At 65.9% G+C, this 24,834-nt stretch overlaps 11 protein-coding genes and 1 pseudogene across 12 annotated transcripts; 5 read left to right on the forward strand and 7 right to left on the reverse strand.

Moving 5' to 3' along the window:
• Positions 1-164: 164 nt before the first annotated feature.
• On the forward strand, positions 165-5,201 carry MSY001_1219 (uncharacterized protein; the record flags this gene model as incomplete). The annotated part of the gene is made up of 1 exon (XM_018886333.1): positions 165-5,201. One exon carries the CDS (start codon positions 165-167, stop codon positions 5,199-5,201), a length of 5,037 nt encoding a protein of 1,678 aa, XP_018739817.1.
• A 900-nt stretch (positions 5,202-6,101) lies between these two features.
• MSY001_1220 (uncharacterized protein) lies at positions 6,102-7,202 on the forward strand (the record flags this gene model as incomplete). The annotated part of the gene is made up of 2 exons (XM_018886334.1): positions 6,102-6,130; positions 6,197-7,202. 2 exons carry the CDS (start codon positions 6,102-6,104, stop codon positions 7,200-7,202), a joined length of 1,035 nt encoding a protein of 344 aa, XP_018739818.1.
• A 21-nt stretch (positions 7,203-7,223) lies between these two features.
• On the reverse strand, positions 7,224-8,911 carry MSY001_1221 (uncharacterized protein; the record flags this gene model as incomplete). Its single annotated transcript, XM_018886335.1, has 2 exons — positions 7,224-8,504; positions 8,603-8,911. The coding sequence occupies 2 exons, from the start codon at positions 8,909-8,911 to the stop codon at positions 7,224-7,226; spliced, it is 1,590 nt and encodes a 529-aa protein (XP_018739819.1).
• A 143-nt stretch (positions 8,912-9,054) lies between these two features.
• Positions 9,055-11,379, reverse strand: MSY001_1222 (uncharacterized protein; the record flags this gene model as incomplete). The annotated part of the gene is made up of 1 exon (XM_018886336.1): positions 9,055-11,379. One exon carries the CDS (start codon positions 11,377-11,379, stop codon positions 9,055-9,057), a length of 2,325 nt encoding a protein of 774 aa, XP_018739820.1.
• Positions 11,380-11,690: 311 nt separating this feature from the next.
• MSY001_1223 (uncharacterized protein) lies at positions 11,691-13,637 on the reverse strand (the record flags this gene model as incomplete). Its single annotated transcript, XM_018886337.1, has 1 exon — positions 11,691-13,637. The coding sequence occupies one exon, from the start codon at positions 13,635-13,637 to the stop codon at positions 11,691-11,693; it is 1,947 nt and encodes a 648-aa protein (XP_018739821.1).
• Positions 13,638-13,872: 235 nt separating this feature from the next.
• Positions 13,873-14,183, forward strand: MSY001_1224 (uncharacterized protein; the record flags this gene model as incomplete). The annotated part of the gene is made up of 2 exons (XM_018886339.1): positions 13,873-14,085; positions 14,121-14,183. The coding sequence occupies 2 exons, from the start codon at positions 13,873-13,875 to the stop codon at positions 14,181-14,183; spliced, it is 276 nt and encodes a 91-aa protein (XP_018739822.1).
• Positions 14,184-14,306: 123 nt separating this feature from the next.
• Positions 14,307-15,065, reverse strand: MSY001_1225 (uncharacterized protein; the record flags this gene model as incomplete). The annotated part of the gene is made up of 1 exon (XM_018886340.1): positions 14,307-15,065. The coding sequence occupies one exon, from the start codon at positions 15,063-15,065 to the stop codon at positions 14,307-14,309; it is 759 nt and encodes a 252-aa protein (XP_018739823.1).
• A 160-nt stretch (positions 15,066-15,225) lies between these two features.
• MSY001_1226 (uncharacterized protein) lies at positions 15,226-17,016 on the forward strand (the record flags this gene model as incomplete). Its single annotated transcript, XM_018886341.1, has 3 exons — positions 15,226-15,510; positions 15,535-16,170; positions 16,231-17,016. The coding sequence occupies 3 exons, from the start codon at positions 15,226-15,228 to the stop codon at positions 17,014-17,016; spliced, it is 1,707 nt and encodes a 568-aa protein (XP_018739824.1).
• Positions 17,017-17,038: 22 nt separating this feature from the next.
• On the reverse strand, positions 17,039-17,832 carry MSY001_1227 (uncharacterized protein; the record flags this gene model as incomplete). The annotated part of the gene is given in 2 exon segments (XM_018886342.1): positions 17,039-17,810; positions 17,825-17,832. The coding sequence occupies 2 exon segments, from the start codon at positions 17,830-17,832 to the stop codon at positions 17,039-17,041; spliced, it is 780 nt and encodes a 259-aa protein (XP_018739825.1).
• A 482-nt stretch (positions 17,833-18,314) lies between these two features.
• MSY001_1228 lies at positions 18,315-20,783 on the reverse strand (annotated as a pseudogene). The gene is given in 2 exon segments: positions 18,315-20,520; positions 20,527-20,783. Coding segments are annotated over 2 exon segments (2,463 nt in total).
• A 140-nt stretch (positions 20,784-20,923) lies between these two features.
• Positions 20,924-23,140, forward strand: MSY001_1229 (uncharacterized protein; the record flags this gene model as incomplete). Its single annotated transcript, XM_018886343.1, has 1 exon — positions 20,924-23,140. One exon carries the CDS (start codon positions 20,924-20,926, stop codon positions 23,138-23,140), a length of 2,217 nt encoding a protein of 738 aa, XP_018739826.1.
• An 11-nt stretch (positions 23,141-23,151) lies between these two features.
• On the reverse strand, positions 23,152-24,264 carry MSY001_1230 (uncharacterized protein; the record flags this gene model as incomplete). The annotated part of the gene is given in 2 exon segments (XM_018886344.1): positions 23,152-24,150; positions 24,166-24,264. The coding sequence occupies 2 exon segments, from the start codon at positions 24,262-24,264 to the stop codon at positions 23,152-23,154; spliced, it is 1,098 nt and encodes a 365-aa protein (XP_018739827.1).
• Positions 24,265-24,834: the final 570 nt, after the last annotated feature.

Here is a 24,834-nt window from a genome sequence, read left to right on the forward strand (position 1 = left end):
GCCGCCGTGTATGGCGCGCCGCGCCGCGCCGCGCGAGGAGCCACCGGGGCGGCGTAGTGATCACGTGATATATATCACGTGTAGACCAACACGGACGCGCCGTGTTTATGCCGCCCTGGCAGTGTTGCTCCTACCTCGACGGGGCGCGTAGCGACGGGGACACGATGAGCGTTACGCAGCGCTCCGCCCTGCGTGAGTCGCGCAATACGGGGCTTTCCTCGAGTGATGCGCCAGTGCCCAAGGGCGCGGCGGGCCGCTCCACGCCGCGCCTCGAGAACAAACTCGCCTCCAATCCGTTCGTGCAGCAGTCGCTGCAGGAGCGGGAGGCGGCGCGCCAGGCCGGCACGGCGCGGGCCACGGCGGCGGTCGCCGGCCGCGAGAATGTGCCGGCCAAAACAGAGGGAACGAGCGCGTCAGGATTTGCGGCGGCGCGGCGCAAGTTTGCTGCGCCAGCCTCACAGGAGTCGTCCGTCATGAGCCGCAGCAAGACGGCGCGCAAAGTCAGTGAGGCTGCGGGCGTCTTTGGCAGCAGCCGCATCCGCCTGTCGCGCCAGAGCCTTGCGTCCTTTCCAAGCGTCGACGGCGGCGCCAGCGCGGGCGCCCCGATGCTGGCCGACGCGCCCGGTCCGAGTGGCCCGCTGACCAAGTGGATGGAGAAGGAGCGCGATAATGTGCAGGCGTACGAGTACCTGTGCCACTGCAGTGAGGCGCAGCAGTGGATGGAGCGCGTGATCGGAGAGCCGCTCGGCGGCGACATTGCGAACATGGCCGAGGAGATGCGCAATGGTATTGCGCTCGCCAAGCTCGCCAAGACGTTTGAGCCGTCGTGTGTGCCGCGCATCTTTGTGCACCCCCGACTGCAGTTCCGCCACACGGACAACATCAACTACTACTTCCAGTTTGTCGACAAGATCCGCCTGCCGAACTGCTTCCGCTTCGAGCTGACGGACCTGTACGAGAAGAAAAACTTCCCCAAGGTTGTGTACTGTCTCCACGCCCTCAGTCACTTTATGGCGCACCACGGGCGCTCCGACAAGGTCGACGATCTCGTCGGCAAGCTCGAGTTCAACGAGGAGCAGCTGCACAAGACGCAAAAGACCATCGATGCGTCGGGCCTCTCGATGCCGAGCTTCGGCGGCGTCGGCCAGGCGCTCGCGCAGGAGATGGGCGCGGGCGGCGCGCGCCGCGTGCCCAGCGGCGAGCGGCGCAAGCCGCTCGTGCCCCCGCCCAGTACACTGCAGGCGCAGCGCGCGCACCTCAAGCCCGTTGCGCGCGAGCCGGCCAAGCCGGCCGAGCCTACCACCGCCGCATCGCTGCGCGCGAACCTCAAGCCAGTCGGCAGCGAGCCGACGCTGCGCTCCCCCGACCGCCGCGCGCACGATGCGCTCGAGCGTGAGCTCACGAAGCAGCGCGCCAAGGAGGACCGCATTGCGCAGCTCGGCCAGGAGCGCCTCGCCAAGATGGAGGCGCGCGAGCGCGAGCGTCGCGAGCGAGATCAGGCGCGCGAACAGGAGCGCCTTTCCCAGCAGCGCGAGCGCCGGCGGCTGCGGGAGGAGCGCGAGGAGCGCATGCGCGAGCTCGAACAGGAGCGGCTCCGCAAGCGCGCCGACTTTGAGCGCGAGCGCGAGAAGGAGCGCGAGCGTCTGCGGGAAGAGGGCGCTGCCACACTCGCCAAGGACCGCGAGCGCCGCGACCAGCTGTACACGAGCGTCCGTTCCACAACGCAGCGCGAGCTCGCAGCGCAGCGCTCGCATCTTGAGCAGCTGCAGCGCGAGCGCGAGCGGTTCGAGACGGAGCGCGAACGTGAGCGGCAAACGGCGATCGAGCGCGTGCATGCCGCCGAGGAACGTGCTCGTGCCGAGGAGCGCGAGCGCGAAGAAAAGGAGCGGTTCCGCCGCGAGCTCGAGTACGAGCTGGAGCGGAAGCGGCAGATGGAGGCGTATGCGGCGGAACTCGCCGCGGCCCATGCCGAGACGGCCGCAGCCGAGGCACGGCTGCGCGTGCTGACCGAAGAGGCGGCGCGGCGCGACGCGGCAGAGCGGGAGCGCACGGCCTCGCGAATGGCTACCCCGCTGCAGGCAGTGGTGCGTGGTGTGCTGGCACGCCGCGCAGCAGAAGAGGAGCGCGCGCGGTGTGCAGCGCTGGCGTCCGGGCGCCAGCTCGTGCAAGTCCAAGCGCAAGTGCGGGGCGTGCTGGTCCGCCAGGCGCTCTACGCGCAGCTGAGCCGCATTGACGAGCACTTTGTCCTCCAGCTGCAGGCGCAGGTGCGGGGCGAGCTCGCGCGGCGGCAACTGTACGGGCGTCTCATCGCCATCGACGCGCAGGTCGGCACGATGGTGCATGTGCAGGCAGCGGTGCGTGGCGTGCTGGCGCGCCGCGCGCTGCTGCAGCGGATGGAGGCGGTCGAGCAAGGCTCGTGGCTCGTGGCGCTGCAAGCCGCGGCGCGCGGCGTCCAGGCGCGGCGAGCGTATGCGCAGATGCGCATGGCGTTCCGGCGCGCGGAAGTTGTCACGTCCGTGAGCGGCATGCAGACGTCGCTGCGCGCCGCGCTCTCGCGACGGAAGCACCAGGAGATGCGCAAGCAGATGGAGTATGTCAAGCCGGACGTCACGGGCCTGCAGGCGCAGATCCGCGGCGTCCTCGCGCGGCAGGAATACGACTGGTGGTGGCACCACTTGCACTCGAGTGTGGACGTGGTCGTGTACCTGCAGTCGATGCTGCGCGGCGTGCTTGCGCGCCGCGTCTTCGACCATGGCCTGGGCCGCTTTGTGGCGCAGATTGAAGACGTGGTGCTCGTGCAGAGCCTGGCTCGCTCGAGGCGCGCGTCGAAGCAGTACCAGGCACTGCGCCGCGGCGTCAATGTCCCCCTCGCGACCGTCCAGGCATTCTCGCACCTACTCGACGACAGCGGACGCGACTACGACGAAGAGCTCGCCGTGACGCGCCTGCGCACCGACGTCGTGCAGCGGCTTCGCGAGAACGAGGCCGTGGAGACGCACGTGGCGGACCTCGACCGCAAGATCGCCCTGCTGGTCAAGAACAAGATCGGCATTGAGGACGTGCTCAAGGCCAAGACGGAACGCGGCCTGCTCAGTGCCGGGCGCGCTGGCGCATGGACGCATGTGCTGGCGCAGGCAGACGACCCCTTCGCCGACACGGTGCTGAGCCCCGCGGCCCAGCAGCGGCTCGAGCAGTACCAGTCGCTGTTCTTTGTGCTGCAGACGCAGCCGACATACCTGGCGCGCCTACTCGTGCTGACGAATGCGGCGATGGTGTCGGAGGAGGAGCGCCGCCAACTCGAGCAGACAGTGCTCGCCATCTATGCGTACGCACAGCGGCCACGCGAAGAGTACCTGCTGCTCAAGCTGGTGCGCAGTGCGCTCACGGAGCAGATGCCGCGCGTCACTGCGCTCGGCACGTACGTGGAAGAGCAGGCGCCTTTCCTGCGCCTGCTGCGCCACTTTACGTGCGGCGTGCGCGAGCGCGACTACCTGTGCCTCCTGCTCGGTCCGGCCGTGCACGGCGTGGCCAGCGAACCGACGCTCGAGCTGGAGGCCGACCCTGTCGCGATCCAGCGCGCGCTCGCCGCCGCGGCAGGCGCACCTGCGCCGCTCGGCGTCGACGGCGTCGCTGCGCTCGAAGACCCGCCGACGCGTGCGGCCTTCTTGCAGCGCCTGCAGCGCCTGCGCACGACGTGCGAGTCGTTCCTCCAGGTGCTGCGCGGCACGAGCCCGCCGATGCCGTACGGCCTGCAGTACACACTTCAGCAGCACGAGCAAGCCCTGAAAGCACGCTTCCCGGAGAGCACCTCTGCCGAGCGCCTCCGCACCGTGACGCACCTGCTGTACCGCAGCTACCTGCACCCGGCGATCGTGGCGCCAGAGTCGTTCGGCATGTCGGCCGTGCCCGACACGGGGCGCCGCAACCTCGCGCAGGTGAGCGAGGTGCTTGCGCAGGTCGCGCGTGGCGAGCCGTTCGGCGAGGACCGCCTCTACCTGCAGCCGCTCAATGACTACGTGCTCGACGCCAGTCCGCGCCTGCACCGCTGGGTACAGGCGCAGCTCGACGCGTGTGAAGCGCCTGACCTGCACTTTGGCCTCGACGAGTACATGGACGTGTGTGCCACCCAGCAGCGGCCGGTGATTTATATCTCGCCGAACGAGGTGTATGCGGTGCACCAGCTGCTGTGCAACAACGAGGCGTCGCTGGCGACGCCTGGCGACGCGCTGGACACACTCCTGCATGCGCTCGGCACGCCACCCGTGTCGGCGACCGCCGAGTTGAGTCGCGCGCGCGACAGTGAAGTGACGCTCGAGCTGTCGCCGCGGTTTGTGCGAGACAGGCTGGGCAGCATGGGCGACGCGGACATGGTGACGCGTGAGCTGTTTGTGGAGACGAAGCGCCTCGTGCTCGCCCTGCTGCGTGTGCAGACGGCGCCGAACCTCGTGGAGCTGCTCGTCTCGCCCGTCACCGACGCGGACGAGCGCGCCTGGGCGCTGCGCCGCGTGCAGCCGCCGTACGCGGACACGCCAGCTGCAGGTTTCTCGCTCGCGGACATCAAGGCGCAGGCCCTCGAGCATGCCCTGCACCTCGAGCAGCTGGGGCGCCTGCACCGCGCGAACCAGTACCAAGACCTGCTGGATGCGATCGCAGCGGATATCCGCGGCAAGCACCGCCGGCGCGTCGAGCGGCGCTCGCAGCACGAGATGCTTGCTGGCACGCTGCAGAAGCTCGGCGAGCAGCGGCAGTTTATGGAGGCGCAGATCCAGAGCTACGAGGTGTGCATGGACCGCGGTATGCATGCGATGCAAAACAAGTCGCGGCGCCGCCTCAAAGTGATGCCGTTCTCGCCGCAGTTTTTCCACCAGCGCAGCCTCAAGGCAGCAGGTGCGCTGCCCGCCTATGGCTCGTACAAGTACACGGCGTCCCGCCTGCGCGCCAAAGGTGTGCTGGCGCACATTGAGCGCCCCGAGAACTTGGCCCTAGACCAGCTGGCGTTCACCCTATCCAGCAACGAGATCGGCTGCTTCCAGATCGAGACGACCGTGTCGGGCATTGTTGCTGGCACCATGACGGTGAAGATGGACGAGCTGCTGGAGGCGCAGTACAAAAAGCAGCCGTACCTGAGCGCCCTCGACGGTGCCCTCCAGTTCCACCTCGATCCCCTCATCCGCCTCATTAATAAGAAGTTCTATGTGTAGTATACCCCGTGCCATAGTTGCCACTGGGTGATCGAGACTAGGGCGCCTGTGCACGTTGGATCTCGGTGCGCAGCTGCGCCATGTCCGCGGCCTGCGCCTCCGTCTCTTCGCGGTTCTTGAGGGCCAGCCACGTCAGGTGCAGGCCGAAGTACGCCGCGGTGCTGTAGGCGAGCACGCGGAAGACGGGCGGTATGATCTCCGAATAGAGCAGCGCGTGCTTCGACTTGGGCCGCGCCGTCGACTGCTGCCGTAGCAGCAGCGGGGCGGCCAGGGCGCGGGCGCGCCCGACGCGAGACGCACGCAGCATGAAGAGCGGTGGCCGCGGGCCGCCGGTCGACACTCGCTGAGTCAGCAAGTGCTACGCCTCCGCGGCCGCGGCGCCACCGCCCGGCGGCGCAGGGGGTACAGGGTATGTCTATTTGTCGCTCCAGCGCTTGTCGAGCGCGCCAAAAACCGTCGAGCTCGTGCTGTATTCGGCACCGGGGATGCCGCGGAAGCTGGTGTGAGAAAAAAGGTGCCTACCGCTTGCGCATGTCCCACTGGTGTCAGCGTGCCGTACGTACCAAGGAGCGCTTGCATTCAACGAAGCCGCGGTAGGCCTGCTGGCACTCGAGCGGTAGGGTATCACGGTACTGCGAGAGGCACTCGTTGCCCGAGTGCCCATGCACGCGCATGCAGTCAGACTTTTTCAGGCACTCGGCCAGGTCCGCACGAAGTTGGTCGCACTGGGTCAGCCGGCGCAACGTACGACGCCCCGCATCGCGTCGTCGACACGGTCAGGAGAGAGATCCACGTGGGTCTGCTGCGGAGGTCTCCCGATCACGTGCGGAAAACGGCGGCGACGGTAGACGACGCCCGATCTACGTCGCCCTAGCTCGGCGCTGCCAGGACGCGACCGACATGAGTGGCGAGCTGCCCGCCTCGACCGAGTATGTGGAAGCCACATCCTCGGATACTGCGCTAGCCAGCTCGTACCAGGCCGCTCTCCCGCTCAGTGATCCTGCCGCAGATACCTACAGTCTCCCCAGCGGATCACTATATACTCAGACAGAGGAGCAGGCGCAGGAGACGCGCAGCGTCGAAGAGTACCTGCGGCGCCTGGCTGAGAAAGAAAAACGGCAGCGGCGGAAACGCGTCGAGCATGCGCCGCTGCAGCCCGCCGGCGGCACCTCCCTCGTGCGCAAATTTAGCGCGTCCCTAGCGCGTGTGCCATCGCTGCGCGCACGGCATACCCCCCAGCGTGCCAGCCCCCATGGCGGCTCCTACGAGATGACGCAGTCCAGCTACGCGCGCGATGCAGCGCTGCCCACAACACAGTACCGGCCCGTGTCGGACGAGTCTGAAGACTCGCAATTTATGAGCGTGCCCCCCGCCGCGGACACCCGGCCAGATCTCCAGGACATGACCCCGCTGGAGCCAGTCGCCTATGTACGCTCCATGGACTTTTCGTCGACGTCCCTCGACGACCTGTCGATGCTGAGCGACGCGCGGAAATTTGACGATGCACCCGCCGAGTCGCCCATCACCCCCGTCGATCCGACAGGGGCCATGAGCGAGTCGGCACCCCCGCGCGCCATGGCGCGCCTGCGCTCGCGCGACTTCCCTAGCGTCACAGTGGGGCGCGCGTCCAGTTTGCAGCGGCGGCAGCAGGCCGCTCGTGTGCCACCCTCGTCCATGCCACGCAGCGCCGCACGACACGGCCATACCATCGAGTCCATTCCCGAGTCGGAGAGCGCAGACGTGGCGCTCGCTGGTGGGCCCGCCTTCCACGGCGAAGCCGACCCGCCTGCGTTGGAGCCAGCCAAGCAGGGCTCGCTCGCGGAACTGCCCGACCTCTCTACAGGCTACCCCCGTCTCGCACCCATGTCCCGCGCTGGGCGCGACGAGCCTCCCGCGGACCCCCAGCCATGGTACTGGTCGGACCTGCTGCTCACTTGTGGACTGTGCCTGTCCAACAATGACGACGAAGAACAAGCTGCACGCACGAACCCCATGGAGTGATATAGTATTCCCTCATCTACCTCATGCATGTACACCCATACGCACAAGCTCGACGTCCCATGCACGCTGGGTAGCCGCTGCATCCTCCCCGTCGTCCTCGGCATCGGACGGCATCGATGCCGGCGAGATACTCGGCGTAGGCAGGCACAGTGCAGCGGCGATGCGCTGCAGGCCACGCTCGCGCTCGTGTCCAGACGGCGCCAGCAAGGCATGCAGGAACGGCCACACATGCACACCGGTAGGGCCCGGCTCGACGTACGTTTCCGCGTGCGGTACGCGCGCCGTCCACGCAGCAATATCAGGCGCCATGAGCTCGTTGGCGCCCCATGTCACGAATATACCATGCTCTAAGCGCACCTCGTCCCAACGCCCGAGCGTAGGCGAGACAAGGGGGTGTGTGTGCAAGACGCGGTCAGACGCACACCGGGGCGCAGCCAGGGACGAGGCATCGAGCATGTGGCGGGTGTGGCGCACAGCATCCGTTGGCGCGTCTGTCGGCGCAATCAGTGGGGCGTGGGGCGTGAGCAGCGGGCGCTGCAGCCGCGAGGCGAGCCAGGCCGCGACGCACGAGGCGCGGTGGCGCTGCAGGCGCGTCAGCCACCAAGTGCATGGGCCACGGAGGCGCCGCGGCCGGCTGAGCCGGCGCGTGTACAGCTGCGCAAACTGCAAGAGGCTCTCGGGCGTCAGGATATCGAACGTGGGTGCGCAGCCTGCACGCACCGACTTGACAGCGGCAGCCTGCTGGGGCCGCAGATCGAGCCACGGACTGATCAGAACGGCCTTGGCGGGCATCGGAAGCGCGCGCCAGTCGCGCTCGTTCACGTCCGCGGTGCCCTGCCCGGCCAGGCACAGAAGCAGGCCCATGACGAGATTGGCCCCCGCGCTATCGCCGGCCACGACAATCCGCGAAGGCGGGATGTGCTCGTGCTCGATGAGGTGCGCGTAGCAGCGCAGCGTTTCGAGGAGAGGCGCAGGGAAACGCACATGCGGGACGAGCTCGTACTCGAGCGCGACGCATTCCACGGTGCTGGACGGGCAGCGGCGCGACATGTGCGCGAGGAGGCGCAAGAGTGGCTCGGCGTACAGAGCCACGGAGCCGAGCGCAAACCCGCCGCCATGCACGTACAGGACCACAGTGCGCGTGCTGCACACGCGTGACCCAACGAGCCAGAATGCACGGAAGGCTGGTGCGTGATGATACGCGCGGATGAGGTGCGCAGCGCCGCCGCCTGTGCGCCATTGGAGGAGCGGGCCGGTCGACTCGGCCGCGAGGGCGATGCGCGGCGGGAGAAATGGCGTGTACTGCAAGAGCATGTGCATAAGGCACAGCATATACAGGTGGAACAGACCCTGTGTGCCCTGTGGCGAGGAGCGCAGCTGGCGCATATCGCGCCACAGACCGCCTCCGGCTGTGTCAGCGCGGGCCACGTACCATGATACGCCAGGGCAAAATAGAGCAGGTCGAGCACCTCGGCGAATGTGCATGTGCACATGACATTCCCGATGACGGTAAAGGCTGCCACAACGAGATCCGTCAGGTAAAAGCTGCCCAGCAGGGGGGTCCGGAGTCGCCTGGGTTCCGAGCAGCCGTCCGCGCCGGGCGGCCGCGTCGAGGCATCGGGGCTTAAGCTGTGCACCGTGTGCCAGTTGCGCGACTGCTGCGCTCGCGAGCGCGGCCGCCGCGGGCGCAACGGCAGCATGGTCGCCATGCGTGTGTTGTAACGCGTCGCGCCACCACCGTGCGCGAGACGCAGCGCATCAACGTAGCTGACTAAACCCTGTCAAGGTCGTGTGGCATTATTGATCTACATCATAGCGGTGGGGGGAGTACACCGCGCAGGCGCAGCCTGCGCTAGGGCTGCATGCGCATCTCTAGGGACTCGGGCGCAGCCTTGGAGGCGCTGGACCAGTGCGCAGGCGCCACAAGCCGCGTCCGGCCAGCTGTCTCGCGGCGGAGGGCCCAGGCCTTAACGACCATGATACAGAAGGTCCATGAGAACACGAGGCCCACGAGAGACACGGCCAGGTTCATAACGGCCATGCCATCCGCGTAGTCTGCACGCATCGCTGCGAACGAGACCTCCTCGTTCGAGAGCATAAAGAGAAGTCCGCCACAGCACAGGGCAAACGAGCCGATCGCCTCGCTCGGCGGGCGGCTTGGCAGCACACTTGTGGGCGGGCGCAGCCACAGGAAAAAGTACGTAGTACACCGCAGGAACGCAAAAGCTGCCAGCATGATACCCCACAGAATGTGCACTTCCACCTCGTACTCGTAGTCCTGGTGGTGCAGGGCCATCGCCACGCCCGTGACACCAATAATCAGTGCGGGGAAGGGATTGAAGCTGCTGCTGTACGACGGCGGCGCTGTCTGCGCCTCGACCTCGCTCTCGCTCCCACGCGGCGCCACAGCCGAGGGGTGCCCACGCACCACCGCGTACGCAAGGAGCGAGCGCACATAGTTGGACTCGAGCGACATGCCGACGAGCCCGACGAACCAGAACATGACCGCAATGGAAATGTGCTGGAGCTGCTTTACCGTGTAGGGGTCGCCCGGCTTGGCGCCTAGGCGCTCCAGCCACGTGTTGGTAATGCCATAGAGGAAAATAGCAAAGCATTCGACGAATTCGCCCGACGGCATCGTGCGCCGCCAGTAGGCGGCGTATTTGTTCGTGTTGGCCAGCGTCGGGCGCTTGTTCCATGCCCATCCATATTCGCCAAAGGCACCGAGGTAGCGCGCAAATGTCAAGACACCGTACCAGAAAAATACAGCACCCTTGATGCCATGCGCCAGGCACACGTTCTTGTACGCACGACGACACGAGCCCGTGTAGATCGCAATGCCCACATACACGACCACAAACGCAAGCGGGACAAGCGCACGCGAGATGGTCGTGTACGCGAGACTCAGCGAGAACCACACACGCGGATGCGCATCGGCCAGGCGCTCCCACGGGCGGCGCAGCGCCGCAGGTAGCGGCAGGTCATCCCCACGCGCATCAGACAGCATCGGGGCGTCCATGAGTGGCACGTCCTGGTCCTGATCAAACATGAGAAATTCCTCGCGCTCGTGCGGCGGCACGCCGTCGGTCAGTGTGCCCTCGGTGCTCGGCGACGACTGCGGGGCCGCTCCCACAGATGCATCCGACACGGCACGGCCGCGCGCGAGCACCTGCAGCAGACGCTGCACGTCCGCCCACGAGCGCAAGCGGCCACGCACGAGGGGTACGATGAGCAGGAGCAGTTGTGCCGCTGGTGAGACAAAGCAGCCGTATGACAGCAGAAGCAGCGTGCGTACAAGACCCGGTAGCGCGCTGGGGGGGTACAGGTCAGGCGACAGGGCAAAGTACATGCGGCCCAGGACCACGGAGAGCGTAAAGGTTCCAAGGTACAAGAGCGACAGCAGCGGCACGAGCGACGATTGCGACGACTGCAGGCACAGGAGCAGCGGGAGCAGCAGGAAGCATGCCACCACAAACAGGCACACGGTGGCCACAAGCAGGCCACGCTGGCGCGATGGCTCCTGGGAGCCACCGCTGGTCCTCCATTGGATATCTTCACGCAGTGAATTCCACGCGACGGGGTAGTCAATGTCGCCGAGCGTGCGCCAGTAGCCCCCTGAGGCGCCAATGACTGGGCGCTTGGGCCACATTTTTTGGATTTGTGCCGCGTCGACACTGGCAAAGCGGCGCAGCTCCGACATACGACCGAGTCCCGTTCCAAAGTCCCACTCGACGTAGCTAAGGGGCACCGCGCCCTTGCGGAGGAAGAGACGCGTCTCGTTGAGCATGGCCATAGGCTTCTCCGTGCCATGTGCGTGCGCATGCACGTTCGATACATTGATCGGCGGGCTGGGACGCAGGGCCCAGCCCGCCTCTGCGGCACTGATCGGCCGGTCGATCTCGTCTAGCGCGATACAGTGCGCCACGTCCGTGCGATTCAGCTTGTCGGTGGCGTTCGCCACTGTACAGAACGGAGGAACTTTAAGAGGCGCCACCGAGTCGTACCCAAAGGCCATGTCCGTGTGGCCAGTCCCTGACTCCATCGCAGCATACGACATGGGATCCTTGCCCGCGGTGCCTGCGTGCTCGTGATCACCATGCCGCACTTGCAAGGGCGTCGCACAAGCACAGGACAGGAGCACAGCTAGCCATACGCCCCAGAACATGACAGCTTGCATCGTGAAGCCTTGTATAGGAAGGGTCGGGCGGATCAGCGCCAGCGCGAGAAGGCCGAGCAAGAGGGATGTTGGAGTGGCAAGGCTTGGCCTTCGCTCGTCAACACGCGCCATTTTCCGCTGCTGCATTCATCGGCGCGAAGCCAGCTTCTTGCCCGAAAGCAGCAGGTAGCAGGCCAATCGCATACAATAATCAAGAAAAAAAGGTGATTGGCTACAATAAAAAAGTGCCCGAGCACCATCGTAAGGGCGCCCAGACCGGCTACGGGTCACGTGGTGTGCACGCACCGACAGAAGAAAACACGAAGAGCGGCCTAGGCCGACAGAGCGGACGACACGCGGGCGTGAGACGAGGGCGTCTGCGTGCAGCGGCAGCGCAGCGATGCCGAGCTGCTACCGGTGAGCATCTCGCTCGGCAGCGCCAGCATCGCATCGCTCCACAGCGGCGCCGTGTCGTCCTCGAACTGCGAGCGACGGAACAGGTCAGCGAGCGGGTCCGTGCCCGGCGGCGTAGCCAAAAGGTCGTCCACAGTGCGCAGACCCAGCTTCTTCCACACCTGCTGGAGTGCGCCGACCAGGTGTGCCACGTGTTCTGAAGTGTGCTGCGGCGTCGGCGTGATGCGCAGGCGCTCCAGACCCATAGCCACGGTCGGATAGTTGATCGGCTGCACATAACATCCGTGCTCGTTGAGCAGCATATCCGACGCCTCCTTGGCCAGCTCCGCCGATCCCACGAGCACCGGCACGATGTGCGACGGGTTGCTCTGCAGGGGAATGCCCACATCCAGTAGGGCATTCTTCAGCTCGCGCGTGCGGATCTGCTGCAGCTGGCGCGTGTGGTTCGACTCCATAAGCACTTCAACGGCCGTCGCTGCACCCACGAGCACCGAGGGCGGCAGCGTCGTGCTGAAGATGAACTGCGGCGCGTACGAGCGGATCAGGTCCACCATGCGGTTCGAGCCGGCAATGTAGCCACCCACATTGCCGTACGCCTTTCCGAGCGTGCCAGTGATAATGTCCACATTGTCCATGACTGTGCCACGCAGGCGGCCCGGCGGCATCGTCGCGTTCAGCATCCAGTCCAGGTGCTCGGCGACGCCCGCGCCGTGCGGACCATACATACCGACGGCGTGTACCTCGTCCAGGAAGGTGATCGCGCCGTACTTCTTCGCAAGCGCGATCGTCTCCTCGATTGGGCCGACCGTCCCGCACATGCTGTACACCGACTCGAATGCAATGATTTTGGGCACAGACACTGGCAGCGACTGGAGCTTTGCCTCCAGATCGGCCATGTCGTTGTGCTTGTAGATCATCTTCTTCGCTCCGCTATGCTTGATGCCCTGAATCATCGACGCATGGTTGCTGCTGTCACTCAGAATAACACAGTCCGGCAGCTTGGAGCCCAGCACTGTAAGCGTCGCGTCGTTGGCTGCATAGCACGAGCCAAACACGAGCGCTGCATCCTTGCGGTGCAGGCGCGCCAGTACCTCCTCCGCGTGCTCGACGTGCATGTTGTGCCCGGCAATGTTGCGCGTACCACCAGCGCCGGCACCATACTTTTCGAGCGTCTTCTTCATGGCTGCAATCACACGGGGGTGGCGCGACATGTTTTGGTAGTCATTCGAGCACCAAACCGTAATTTCGTGGCCCTCGTTTTCCGTCAGATGGCCCATCGGCGCACGCTCCGCAAGGCGATTGATGTTGTTAAAGTAGCGGTACGTGTTTTGCTCGTGCTTCGTCTTGAGCTGGTCGTGGTAGAACCGCTCAAAATCAAACCCCGGGCCGTCCTTCGCCACAGGCTCCGGCAGCGGTCCCAGACCCGAACCCGGCGTGCGCTTCTGGTACGGCGGCAGCGTCGTCGTGGGGGCAGCCTGCTCCACCTGATTGTCGTGGTCAAACATGACCATGGAGGCCTTGGGGGCAAAGCTCTGCGTGGTGTACGAACGTTTCGAGTTCACCGAAAGGGTGTGGCCACCCACCGGACACACGCCGCCGTGGCGCTCGACCCACGAACGCGAGACGGGGTGAGGAGGCTGCATAGTGCTGGCCGAGGCACCGCCAAGCGTCTCGTTCGCCGAGGAGCCATCATTCGACTGAGCAATCGACTGGCTCATAACAGGGCATTGCTTGGCGCGAGCCAGCAGGAGCTGGCCGCCACTAGCCACAGAAAGAGAACGCGACAGCTTGTGCAGCTTTTCGCGGCTCATACCGCGCAGATACGGGCACAGCGCCCGCACGCGGGACGAAGAGAACGGAAGCATTTCCATCGAGGGAGGTGGTGGTACAGATCTGGCCACCGCGGCGGTGCGCCGCTTGCCAGCGGGCGCCGGCCCAAGGCGCAGGCGAATCAAAAATCAGGGATTTGCTTGGGCAGTCTTCGCACCGCTGACTAAGAATCTGCCCTCCGCGGTGGCTCTCTCGTGTCGACCATGGGTGTGAGACCGAATGCGCGCATGCTGTGCGTATGCAGTGGATGCTAACCCATGCAGGCGTGATATGGCAGCACGCCAGGCGGTGCAGTCGAATGAACTGCTGCGCCGGGCGTACAAGTACATCGCCCGCAATACCACACTGCCCTCGCGCGTGCGGCACATGGCGCAGCTGGAGCTGAACGCGTTCCCGAACAAGTCGCGCCCGGCCGTCGTCAAGGAGCGCTGCGTCGAGACGGGCCGCGGCCGCGGTATCTTTACAGAGTTCGGTCTCTGCCGAGTACGTTAGACGCCCCCTTGTCGGCTAATCCCCAGTACCAATTCCGCCGGAAAGCCATTGCTGGCGACATTGCTGGCGTTGAAAAGGCCTCTTGGTAGTCGCATGGCCTTGCATAGATGCGTAGATACCGACTGGCTGTGATAGCATGGACGGATCTGGCCGGCCCTGCCGCGCGACGAGAGAAAAAGGGCCAATTTTGAGCACCCTCAGGAACCTATGCACTATGAACGGCTGGCAGGTCCACGCCGCGACGAGGCAATGGATGCGTCCGCCCTCTTCTGCTCCGCCGCACGATACTGCTTGACAACGTTCCCAACGGAACCGACGCGGCGGTCTTCGTTGCGGCGCATGTAGTACAGCTTCGCACGGCGAGTGCGGAGGAGGCCAGGTTGCCCCTTTTTGGCGTCAGCGCGCTGAATCACCTTGATGTCTTTGATCATGGGGCTGTATGCATGGAACCGCATCTCGACACCCAGCTTGTGTGCAATGGTACGCAGAAGGAAGGTCGTCGCAATGCCGGCCCGACGAACGGCAATAAGCACGCCCGCAAAGGTCGTCGTGGAAGATCGCCCCGCAGACAGATACGACTCTACCATCACAATCGAGCCCGGCGGAATGCATTCAGGCGAGCGCCGAGAGAACAGGCGCGCGATTTTCTCGTCGGGGTCCAGTTCAGCGGTGAGCTGTGCATCCACGCGAGGCATGACGCCTCGCGAGCTGTGCTTCACCTGCGGTGGCGGTGCACGCACCGAGTCCGCCTTCGGAGCCACATGCGAGCGAGTAACGATATGTGACGCAAACGGATACGCGGGCGCCGCGGCTGGTGTAAGTCGGCTGGATTCGCGACACGTACCCTGCTCCTGGTCCGGGGCCTGCTCCAGGCGGGCGGCCGTCGATGATATAGAGCGGACAGCCGCGCGAGGCGAGCCCACCACCGGCGCCACGCGGGCCGCTGCGCGTGCGACAAGCGAGCGCAGCATCGTGAACGTGGGCAACGCCAAGTTCTTTTCGCGACGAGGGGCGTGGCGATGGGGTATTTTTGCAATTTCCAAAGAAAGGTCGGTGGCCACGCTCCGCGGCCGACGGGGTCTCCTTGCTCTGTCGCTCGTTGGGCAGCTCGCGAGACCAAGTGCACGAACGATGGCTGCACGCAAGCTGCAAAGTAGGTCGACGATACAGCTAACCGCGACAGCCGAGATCGATCGGACGTTCAAAAAGGTGGCGGAGGGCGTCGAACTCTTCGAGGGCCTATACGACAAATTACAGACCTCACCGAATCCAGGGCACAAGGAGAAGTTAGAGTCGGACCTCAAGACTCAGATCAAGAAGCTGCAGCGCCTGCGCGATCAGATCAAGACATGGCTCCAGAGCAGCGACATCAAGGACAAGAAGCCACTGTTGGACCATCGGCGGCTCATTGAGACGGTACGTGCGCGACACTGACCATAGCAAATGGAAAAGTTCAAGGCCGCAGAAAAGGAGATGAAGACCAAAGCCTTCTCCAAAGAGGGCCTCATCGCCGCTGCGAAGCTGGGCCCGGAGGAGAAGGCGAAGCTCGAAATGTCCAATTGGCTCACATCGATGGTCGACGAGCTGTCGCGGCAGATTGAAGCCGCCGAGGCGGAGATCGAGCAAATGATGGCCACGTCGAAGAAGAGCAAAAAGTCGACGTCCAAAGAGGACCGCGCCGGCACGCTCGAGCACCAGAACGAGCGCCGACAATGGCACATATCCCGTCTGGAGATCCTGCTCCGGATGCTGGAGAACGGCTCTCTCGAGGTCGACCAGATCAACGACATAAAGGAGGACATCTCTTACTTTGTCGAGAGCAATGCCGAGGAAGATTTCGAGGAGGACGAGGGCATCTATGACGAATTCAACCTGGACGAGGAGGAAGAAGCATTCGGTCTCCGGGATGCCGAGGAAGAGAAGATCGAGTCCCCGCCGACGCCGCCTCCCGCGCCGGCGCCTGAAGAGCCCGTGGCGAAGGCGGCTGCGAAGGAGACAAAGAAGGACGAAGTGCCACCGCCAAAAGCCAAGGACGAGAAGGAGAAGAAGGCGAAGAAGGCGGCCACCACGGCCTCCGTGACCACGACGACGGCCGAGCCGCCGCTCAAAGAGCGGGTCGTCACTAACTTCGAGCAGGGGAAGCTGCAGCCGACGTCGCTGCCCGTCCCACCACCCGCGCACAAGACCCCTGCGCCTGCAGCGACACTCCCGCCGATCCGATACGCGGCCGCTGCCGCTGCGGCGGTGGCCACCACGCCGGCGGCAGGCGCGCCCAGCCCGTCCACGGCGGTGCCTGTGCCTGCGTCGGAGACCGCGGCCGATACATCGGCAACAGACGTGCCTGTCGAGGCGGAGGGCGACGTAAGTGCGGCGAGCGCCGACGCGAGTGGTGCGGCACCTGCGCGGAGCGATGCGCGGCTGCCCGACACGCTTTCTGACCTGGTGACGTCGTTTGAATGGGCGAAACAAAAGGCGCTCCTGCGCGACTCGAACCTGTCCCATGTACAGCGCTCGCTGGACGCGAGCTACGCGGGTGGCGCGCCGGAGCCTGTGGACTCGGAGAGCCCGAAGCACTATGTGCCGAAGGACCCGTTCCCGACGCCGAGCTACTACCCGCAGTCGCCTGCGAGCCTCTTTGATAATCCGGCGCTCTACGCCAAGTTTGACGTGGACACACTATTTTACATCTTCTACTACCAGCAGGGCACGTACCACCAATACCTGGCTGCCCGTGAGTTGAAGAAGCAGTCGTGGCGCTTCCACAAGCAATACCTCACGTGGTTCCAGCGGCATTCGGAGCCGCAGGCCATCACGGACGAGTACGAGCAGGGCGCGTACGTGTACTTTGACTGGGAAGGCTCGTGGTGCCAGCGGCGAAAGAACGACTTCCGCTTCGAGTACCGTTGGCTGGAGGACAACTAGCTGTGATACCCATAGGCTGGATCTAGAGGTCGAGAGACCCGAATCGCACTTCGTTCCACAGGCGCAACAGGCGCAGCACTGCCGCGACAAGGCCCGTGCTGGCCTCGAGCATGACCTTGTCCTCGTCGGGCGCCAGCGCCTCGACCGTGGTGAATAGGGCATCGCTGTACAGACAGATGCGTTCAATGATGAGCCAGCACATACGGCGCCGCTCGGCGACCAGCAGGGCGTACTGTTCTTGCATGCGGCGGTACCGCTCAGGCGTCTCGTCGCGGCTCGACGGCTCGGTGACTGCCCCGCCCGCGATGGGCACCAACTCTTGTTGTAAGCGGTGGATGCTGCCGTGGATGTGGCGCTGGATCGAGGCGCGGCGCAAGTGCAGTGCATACTGCTGCAGTGCCAGCGCGCCCAGCGACACAAAGACGCCGACACGCTCGAGCCCGCGGCGGCGTCGCTGCAGCCACGGTGGGAGCTCAGACGTGACAGATAAGCCAAAAGCACGCCAAAAGAGACCAGAGCCGGTGAAGAAGGCAAGGACATCGAACAACTCGCCGAGGTGGGCGACGACTTCGCCGCCAATCGCGACCCGCTCCACGAAGGGGATGGGCTCATCGGAAACGGAGTCGCCCTGGGATGACTCACGCAGGCGCATACGCAGCTCCTTGGAGCAGGTGAGCATCCATAGAGCGAGGAGGGCGACACGACGCACGTTCGCGACGCCCTCGCTGGCAATGAGCAAGCCACGACTCAGGGCGATACGGCATTTCCGAGAGAGCATGTACGCCAGCGCGTAGCTTATTGGGCGTACAATGGCATAGAACGTGGTGCGTGGCGGCCGTAGGCGTGCATATACGTGAAGAAGGAGCAAGGCAAAGCGCAAGGCCTGCAGGCCATTGTCTAGGGCATCCCAGCAAAGGAGCTCACGCCAGAGTCTGCGCAGTTTAGCATCGGGTGGCCGCCTAAAATCGGCCGCCTCGAGGCTGTGGGCAGCCAGCACGGACCGGGTATGTCGGACCACGTTGTGGTGCATCGACATGGGCTGTGGGGCTGGGGTCTAGGGCCATGGGCAGCCAAAAAGAGGGGTGGAGACGGCAGCAAAAAATGTGCCCGCACCCAGATTTGAACTAGGGACCCTCTCATCAACTCCGCCGAAGCGTAGTACGAGTGAGAAATAATAACCACTATACTATACGGGCGACTTGTTGAAAGGCAATGTTGAGTGTATGATTATGAGCCGGCCTGCTAGATCCGGTCGCCAATGTTAGGCCCTAACTCGCTGCCAGGCGGACATGGTAGATTTACGAGGCCTGCTGCGTAATATTATGGACAGAGTCGGCTAAGATCGAACTTCGCGGCTGGGAAAAGCGCTGGGCGATCGGTAGTGGTTCAGGCGTTCCCTCGGGATCCTCGGCTGTCTTGGGTGCCTCGGGATCCTCGGGTGCCTTGGGTGCCTCGGGTGCTTCGGCTTCCTTCGGTGCTTCGGCTTCCTTCGGTGCTTCGGCTTCCTTCGGTGCTTCGGCTGCCTTGGGTGCTTCGGCTGCCCTGGATGCTTCGGCGGCCTCAGGTGCCTCGGGCGCCTGTTGGCTCTCGTCGTGAGGTTGCTCGACGGGGTTCTCGGACGCATCCTGAAGCTGGGCGGGGTGGAGTTCGTCGGACACGTCCTCTTCAGGTACGTCGAGTTGGGGTAGGCGCCCACGCGCGGCTTCCACGGGGGCCGAGAGCGCGAGCGTAGGCGGCTCGACGCGATCCAGCACGGGCGATGCCCAGCCGCTCTTCTCCGCGAGCGACTGGGCATCGAAGACAGGGCGCGTAGCCTCCGAAAAGAGCATGTGTCGCTTCTGGACGAGCGTCATGAACAGCAGACCTGACACCTGGAGCGTCGGAGCCAGGACCAGCGTGAGGTTCGAGAGCGGCATCTTCGTTCGCGCCACCGTCGTAGGCTCGGTCAGCACGCCGAGGTGCTCCGCGAGCTCGCGAAGCAGGTACCACTCGCAGTACGGGATACGGTGCATGAGCGGCTCCAGCTCGCGCGCCACCTCCGCCTGCTTTTCGTCATCGAGCCCCGACGGGGCTGTACGCGAGGCGGTGCTCATCACCGAGTCGGGCCGCGAGAGGACAGGCGACTGCGCTGGCGCCGTGCTACCGCACATGCGCTCCATCACTGCGGCCATCTCGTATGGCACGAGCGGCTCTGGTAGCTCGCGCAGGTACATTTTCAGCACACTGCACACGGCGTGTACGTCCAGGTCGGCGGGCCCAATGTCGGCCATGTTCAGGTCGGTGCCGGGCACGTCCCACAGCGCACGCAGCTTGGTCGAGTGCGAGCTACGGCCCGAGATGCGGTAGATGCCCTCTTCGTCGCAGCCCCACTTCTCGAGGCTCTCAATGCACCGCGTCACAATGCGCGGCAGGTACCGCTGCTGCGCCTCGGCGCGCGACCATAGCGGCGGTCGCAAGATCCCCTCCTCGGTGGCCAGCTCGTGTTCAGGTGGCACCAGGTCGGGCGAGATGGCAGCAGCCGCGCGTGTCGCCGCCACAGCCCGGCTCAGCGGCATGCCGAAGAGGCCGGGCGCGTCAACCGGGGATATCGGCGGCGATGGTCCCGCCTGCCGCAGGCTCTGCATGCTGGATGACGTCGAGAGCACCGACGGCGAGCGGAACGCCCGCAGCTTGGACGCACGCGGCAGCGCGAGGCCAGGCGCCTCGAGCCAGTCGAGCCACTGCCGCGTTGGCGAGGCGATGGTCGCGCGTGAATCGACGCGGCTCATCAGCGGCGCAAAGAGAGAGCGCCGGCGGTAGTCGCTCTTGTTCGACTCCGACCGCGGCGCGAGCATGCGGTTGCTCGACGCCATGTGGATTGGGCGCAGGCGGCCCATCACTTCCAGCCCGCGCCTGCCCATGTGGAACATGCTGGACGACGGCTTGACGTCGCTGTCGCCTGCATCGCGCTCCGTGGGCGACACGTCTATCGCGCTCGCGGCGCTCGGCAGCGTGCTGGAGGGCGACGACTCGGGCGCCGCTGGCTCCTCAGCGAGAGACGCCATGTCGGTGGTCAGCTTAGGCGACGAGGGCTTGGCGCGCAGCTGGTGCCACGGCAGCGGCGGAACCGCGAGGGGCGGTGGCGGCGGCGAAGCGTCAGGGAGCACGGGCGAATCGATGGGCGGCGCCGTCCCCATCGACGACGGCGACGACGCGTCCAGCGCGTCAGTCAGCGTGGCGCTCGTTTCCTCCGTCTCGGGGACCACGATCTTGGGGGGCGGCACCGGCTCGGCCCCGGCGTGCAGCGCCTGGACGGCCGCATCGCCTTCAGCATCAAGGCGGGCTTCCTGCGACTCGCTGAGCGGCACGTCGGGCGCCGCCTCAGCGAGCGGCACGCGCGTGAGGTCTGACGCGTCCACCGACGCGTCCGCCGCGCGCGAGACGGAGCTGCGGCGGTTCTTGAGGTCGAGCGAGAGGCGCAGCGCGCTGCGCGACGGCACGCGAGTGCTGCTGTCGCTCGCGTCGCTGGACCGCGGGCCCGCCGCAGACTCACTCTGCACAGGCAACGTGCTTGCTGCCTCTGCCTCCTTCTTCCCGGCAAGCCGCATGTGTCGGAGCTTGCCGAGGCTCTTGATGGCACTGCTCTGCTTCGATGACGTGGATGCGACACTAGGAGGGCGTGTGGCGCCACGGGCAGGCGCGCTGCCCTCGGCGGGCATGGACGCGCCATGCTCCGCTGGTGCGCGCTCCGCAAAAGGCCGCTGGAGCTTCGCAAGGAAACTCGGCATACGGCAGCGCGCAACGAGGCCTGGACCGTTGGTAGCGTCCTGGGTGTCGGCCGGCTGTGCGCGGCACGCGCGCCACGGCCGCGGCCACGCATCACGTGCAGCTGTCGTGCACCGCGGCGGTCGGCCCCAGCGCCCCTGCCATGGCCGAGTTCCAGAAGGAGTCGCTCACGCTCGAGGAGACGAACCGCGTGCGCGTCTCGCTGGGATTGAAGCCGCTGACGGACGAGCGCGGTGCAGACGCTGCATCCGTCGCGCCCGCGCCGGTCGAGGCGCCGCCCGACGATGTGCGGGCGCGCCTCGCGCAGGCGCAGGACCGGCGCGAGCTTGCGCGCCAACTGCGTGGGCCGACCCTGGGCGATGACACGAACGACAGGGCGGAGAGTGCGCGCGACTGGGTGCGAAGTGCGCCGCGGCGCGCACAAGCGCGGGCCGCGCAGCGCGCGCGCGAGGAGGCCGACGCTGCGGCAGCGCCGCGCGAGTACGGTGCATCTGAGCTTGCGGGTCTGCGCGTCGCCCATGATATGGACGAGTTCGGGCCGGGCACAGCCGAGCGCGTGCTGACGTTGCGCGATGCAGATGTACTCGCCGACGCGGAAGACGAGCTGGTCGAATCGTCGCTCGATGCGGTGGCGCGTGATCGCGCTGCCCAGGCGCGGCAGCAGGCGCCGCGCGCGTACACGGGTCTAGACGACGAAGAGATCGCTACAGGCAGGCGCGCTGGCGTGCTGAGCCAGTACGACGAGGACCACACCGGCCCTGCCGGGGCCGCAGGCTTTCGTCTCGGTGACACGGCGTCGGTCGATGCGATGGATGCGCGCGCACATGCTCGCGCTGAGACCGAGCGGCATGCGGCTGCGCGTGAGCAGCAGCGGGTGGACCTCTCGTACGAGAAGAATGTGCCGGCGGCCGACTATGAGGTGTCGTTTAAGAAAAAGTCGAAGAAGAAGAAGCGCTCGACGCGCGTGCACATCGATGCCGATGAGGCGGCGCATGGCGATGAGGCGGCGGTGCCCATGGCCGAGGATCCAGCGCCGCGCACGCGCGCCAAGGCCGAGACACTCATTGACGATGATGAGCTTGCTGCGAGTCTCGCTCGCGCTCGGCGGCAGCATGCCAAGGCACACATGGCTAAGGTGACGCCTGAGGCATTGGCCCAGTCGTTGGCCTCGCAGCCTGCCGCACCAGATACCCAGCCGGACGATGGCCTAACGTTGGATGCTACGTCGGAGTTTGTGCGGCAGATTGTGGAGCGCCCACCGGAGACACGCGCCACAGCCACGGTGCCTGCGGACGAGGCGCCTGCCGTGGAGGCGCCGGAGGCGCCGGCCCAGGAGGCGCTGGACGAGGCGCTGGCCGAAGAGGCACCGGACGAGGCCCCGGCCCCGGAGGCACCGGACGAGGCGCCTGTCCTCGAGGCCGCGGACGGAGCGCCCACGGCCGCCTCCGAGGCACAGGCTGCCGCCCCGGCCGAGGGCGGGGGCTTGGCGTCGACACTGCAGTGGCTGCGCAGCCAGGGCGTGCTGGAGCACGTATCCGACGAGCAGCGCAAGCTGGAGCGCACGCAGCTGCAGCACGATGCGTGGCTGCAGGAGCGGCGTCGCGAGGATCGCGCGCGGGCGCACATGGGCGCCCGCGAGGCGGCCGAATTCGACCGCGATGCGCGTGCGCGCGAGCGTCGTGAGGCCGAGGCGGCGATGGAGAGGTTCCGGGACTACAAGCCGGACATCAAGCTCGAGTACCATGACGAGTATGGGCGCACCCTATCGACCAAGGAGGCGTGGAAGCAGCTCTCGCACACGTTCCATGGGAATGCTCCCGGGGCCAAGGCGCAGGAGAAGCGCCTGCGCCGCATTGCCGAGGAGCAGCGCCGCGAACGCATGTTGGCCGGCGATACGAGTGCGATGACGCGTGCGTTCCAAGAGCGCTCCGAGCGCACCGGTCAAGCCCACATGGTGCTGAGCGTGGGGCAGCGCGACCATGCGCCGCAGGACATTGATCTGGGCGCACCGACGCTCGCGAAGCCTGCGCCGACGCGGCGCAAGGCGCCGTCCGCCGAGGCGGCCAGGGGCGAGGCGCCTGCGCCGCCTGCCGCCGCGCCCGAGGCACCGCTGCCTGCGCCGGCCGATGCGCCGCCTGTGCCTGTCGATGCGCCTGCGCCGCCGCCTGCGCCTGCGCCGCCGCCTGCGCCTGCGCCGCCGCCTGCGCCTGCGCCCGAGATGCGGCCGGCCTTTAAGCCAGCGATGAAGCCGGCGTTTGCCCCTGTGAGCGCTGCGCCTGCGCCGGCCGCCGACTCGCCCTCCGAGGCGCCCCGTGGCAAGATCCGCATAGCCCTAGGGAAGCGTAAAGCGGCGTCATAGTGTTGTACATGCTATGGTGAAGATCTCGTCACAGTGACGTTGCGAAAGTCGTAGAACACGTCGTCAGCCTCGACGCGGACCACGGACTGGTGCTCCCACTCGTGCGTGCGGCCCGGGTCAGCCATTGCGGCCTGGACCAGCGCGCGCGCGTCGACGGTGCGCGGGCGAATCGGGGGCGTCTGGTTCCGCAAGAGTCCCCACGAGATCTGTGCAAACCACCGGTGCTGCTTGACCTCGCTTGCGCCGAGCTGGCTGCCGAGGCGCTTGTGCTCGTCCTTGACGAGCAGCTTCTTGATGAACGCCTTGCCGGGCGCGCTCATCGACGCGTGGTCAGGGAACGACACGTCCTTGCGCAGCACATTGGCGAACGTCGTGTTGCGCGAGGTGCCCTTGAACGGCGTCGTGGCAAAGATCATCTCGTACACAAAAATGCCGAGCGTCCACCAGTCGACCGACGACGTGTGCCCACACCCCTTGATCACCTCGGGCGCAATGTACTCCTCCGTGCCCACGAACGAGTTCGTGCGCAGGTCTCCAATGCACGCGCGCGTGTCGACCATGGGCGCCGAGCGCGGCGTCGCTTGGAACACGGTGGGCGCCGCCGTCTGCTCGTGCGCCTGCGCCGACAGATCAAAGTCCGAGAGCATGAGGTGCCCCGACTGGTGCAGCAAGATGTTTTCTGGTTTCAGGTCCCGGTAGATGAAGCCCATCAGGTGCAGGTACTCGAGCGCTGCCACAACTTCGGCCGCGTAAAAGCGCGCGGCGTCCTCCGACAGGCAGCGCCCCGGCAGCGACTGCAGCGTGCGGAAAAACTCGCCGCCCGCGCAGTGCTCCATACACAAGTACAGGTAGTCCGACGACTGGAACGAGTGGTATAGCGGCACAATAAACGGATGGTTCGAGGCGATCAGGATCGACTGCTCCGCCAGCACACGCTTGATCTTGTTCCGCTTGATCATCTCGGCCTTGGCAAGCACTTTCATCGCGTACAGCTGTCCATCCTCCTTGTTCTGCACGAGGTACACCCGGCCCACATCACCCTTCCCCAGTAGCTGGATCGATGCAAACGTAGATGGGCCCACTTGCACGTCACCCGCGCGGACCCGCGTGACGGGCTTGGGCATGGGCAGCGCCTCGCTGCACCCTCCCACAGACGACGGCATGCGTGGCACGGGCGGCGCGCCCGGGTGCCGCGAGTCGGCATGCAGCGCGCCTGAACTTTTCGACTTGAACAGCCGCGCGATGCGCCGCCTGGGCATGTCGCCGGAGGCCTCCGCTGTGGGACGGACGCGCGGCAGAACCCGCAGCGACGGAATCAGACGCACACGCCGTGGCGTGCCGGATTCCCGCGTCTCGCTCTCGGCCTCAGCACTGGTCGGCGCAGGATGTCGTTCCATGTGCGCCTCGGACGACGGCGCGCTCGGCAAGTCGGTGGTGGGGCCCGCGCTCGAGTCACTCGAGCCATCAAGCACAGGGCTCCCACTAAGTGTCGCAGAGTCACTGGTGGGCGGCAGACACCCATCGTACGGGCCCTGCCAGGCAGGCAGCAGCATCGGCGGCTGGGCAACGTCAGGCGCCGTCGCATGAAATAGGGTCTTGGTATCGGGGACACTGGTCACGCGGCGCACCCAGTGGGGGTCTTCAGCCGCATAGGGGGGTACCATGCTCACGGGCGCCTCCAGCACATCGCCCAG

The sequence above is a fragment of the Malassezia sympodialis genome, genomic scaffold (genome assembly GCF_000349305.1).
Source record: "Malassezia sympodialis ATCC 42132 genomic scaffold, msy_sf_5, whole genome shotgun sequence".
NCBI lineage: Eukaryota > Fungi > Basidiomycota > Malasseziomycetes > Malasseziales > Malasseziaceae > Malassezia > Malassezia sympodialis.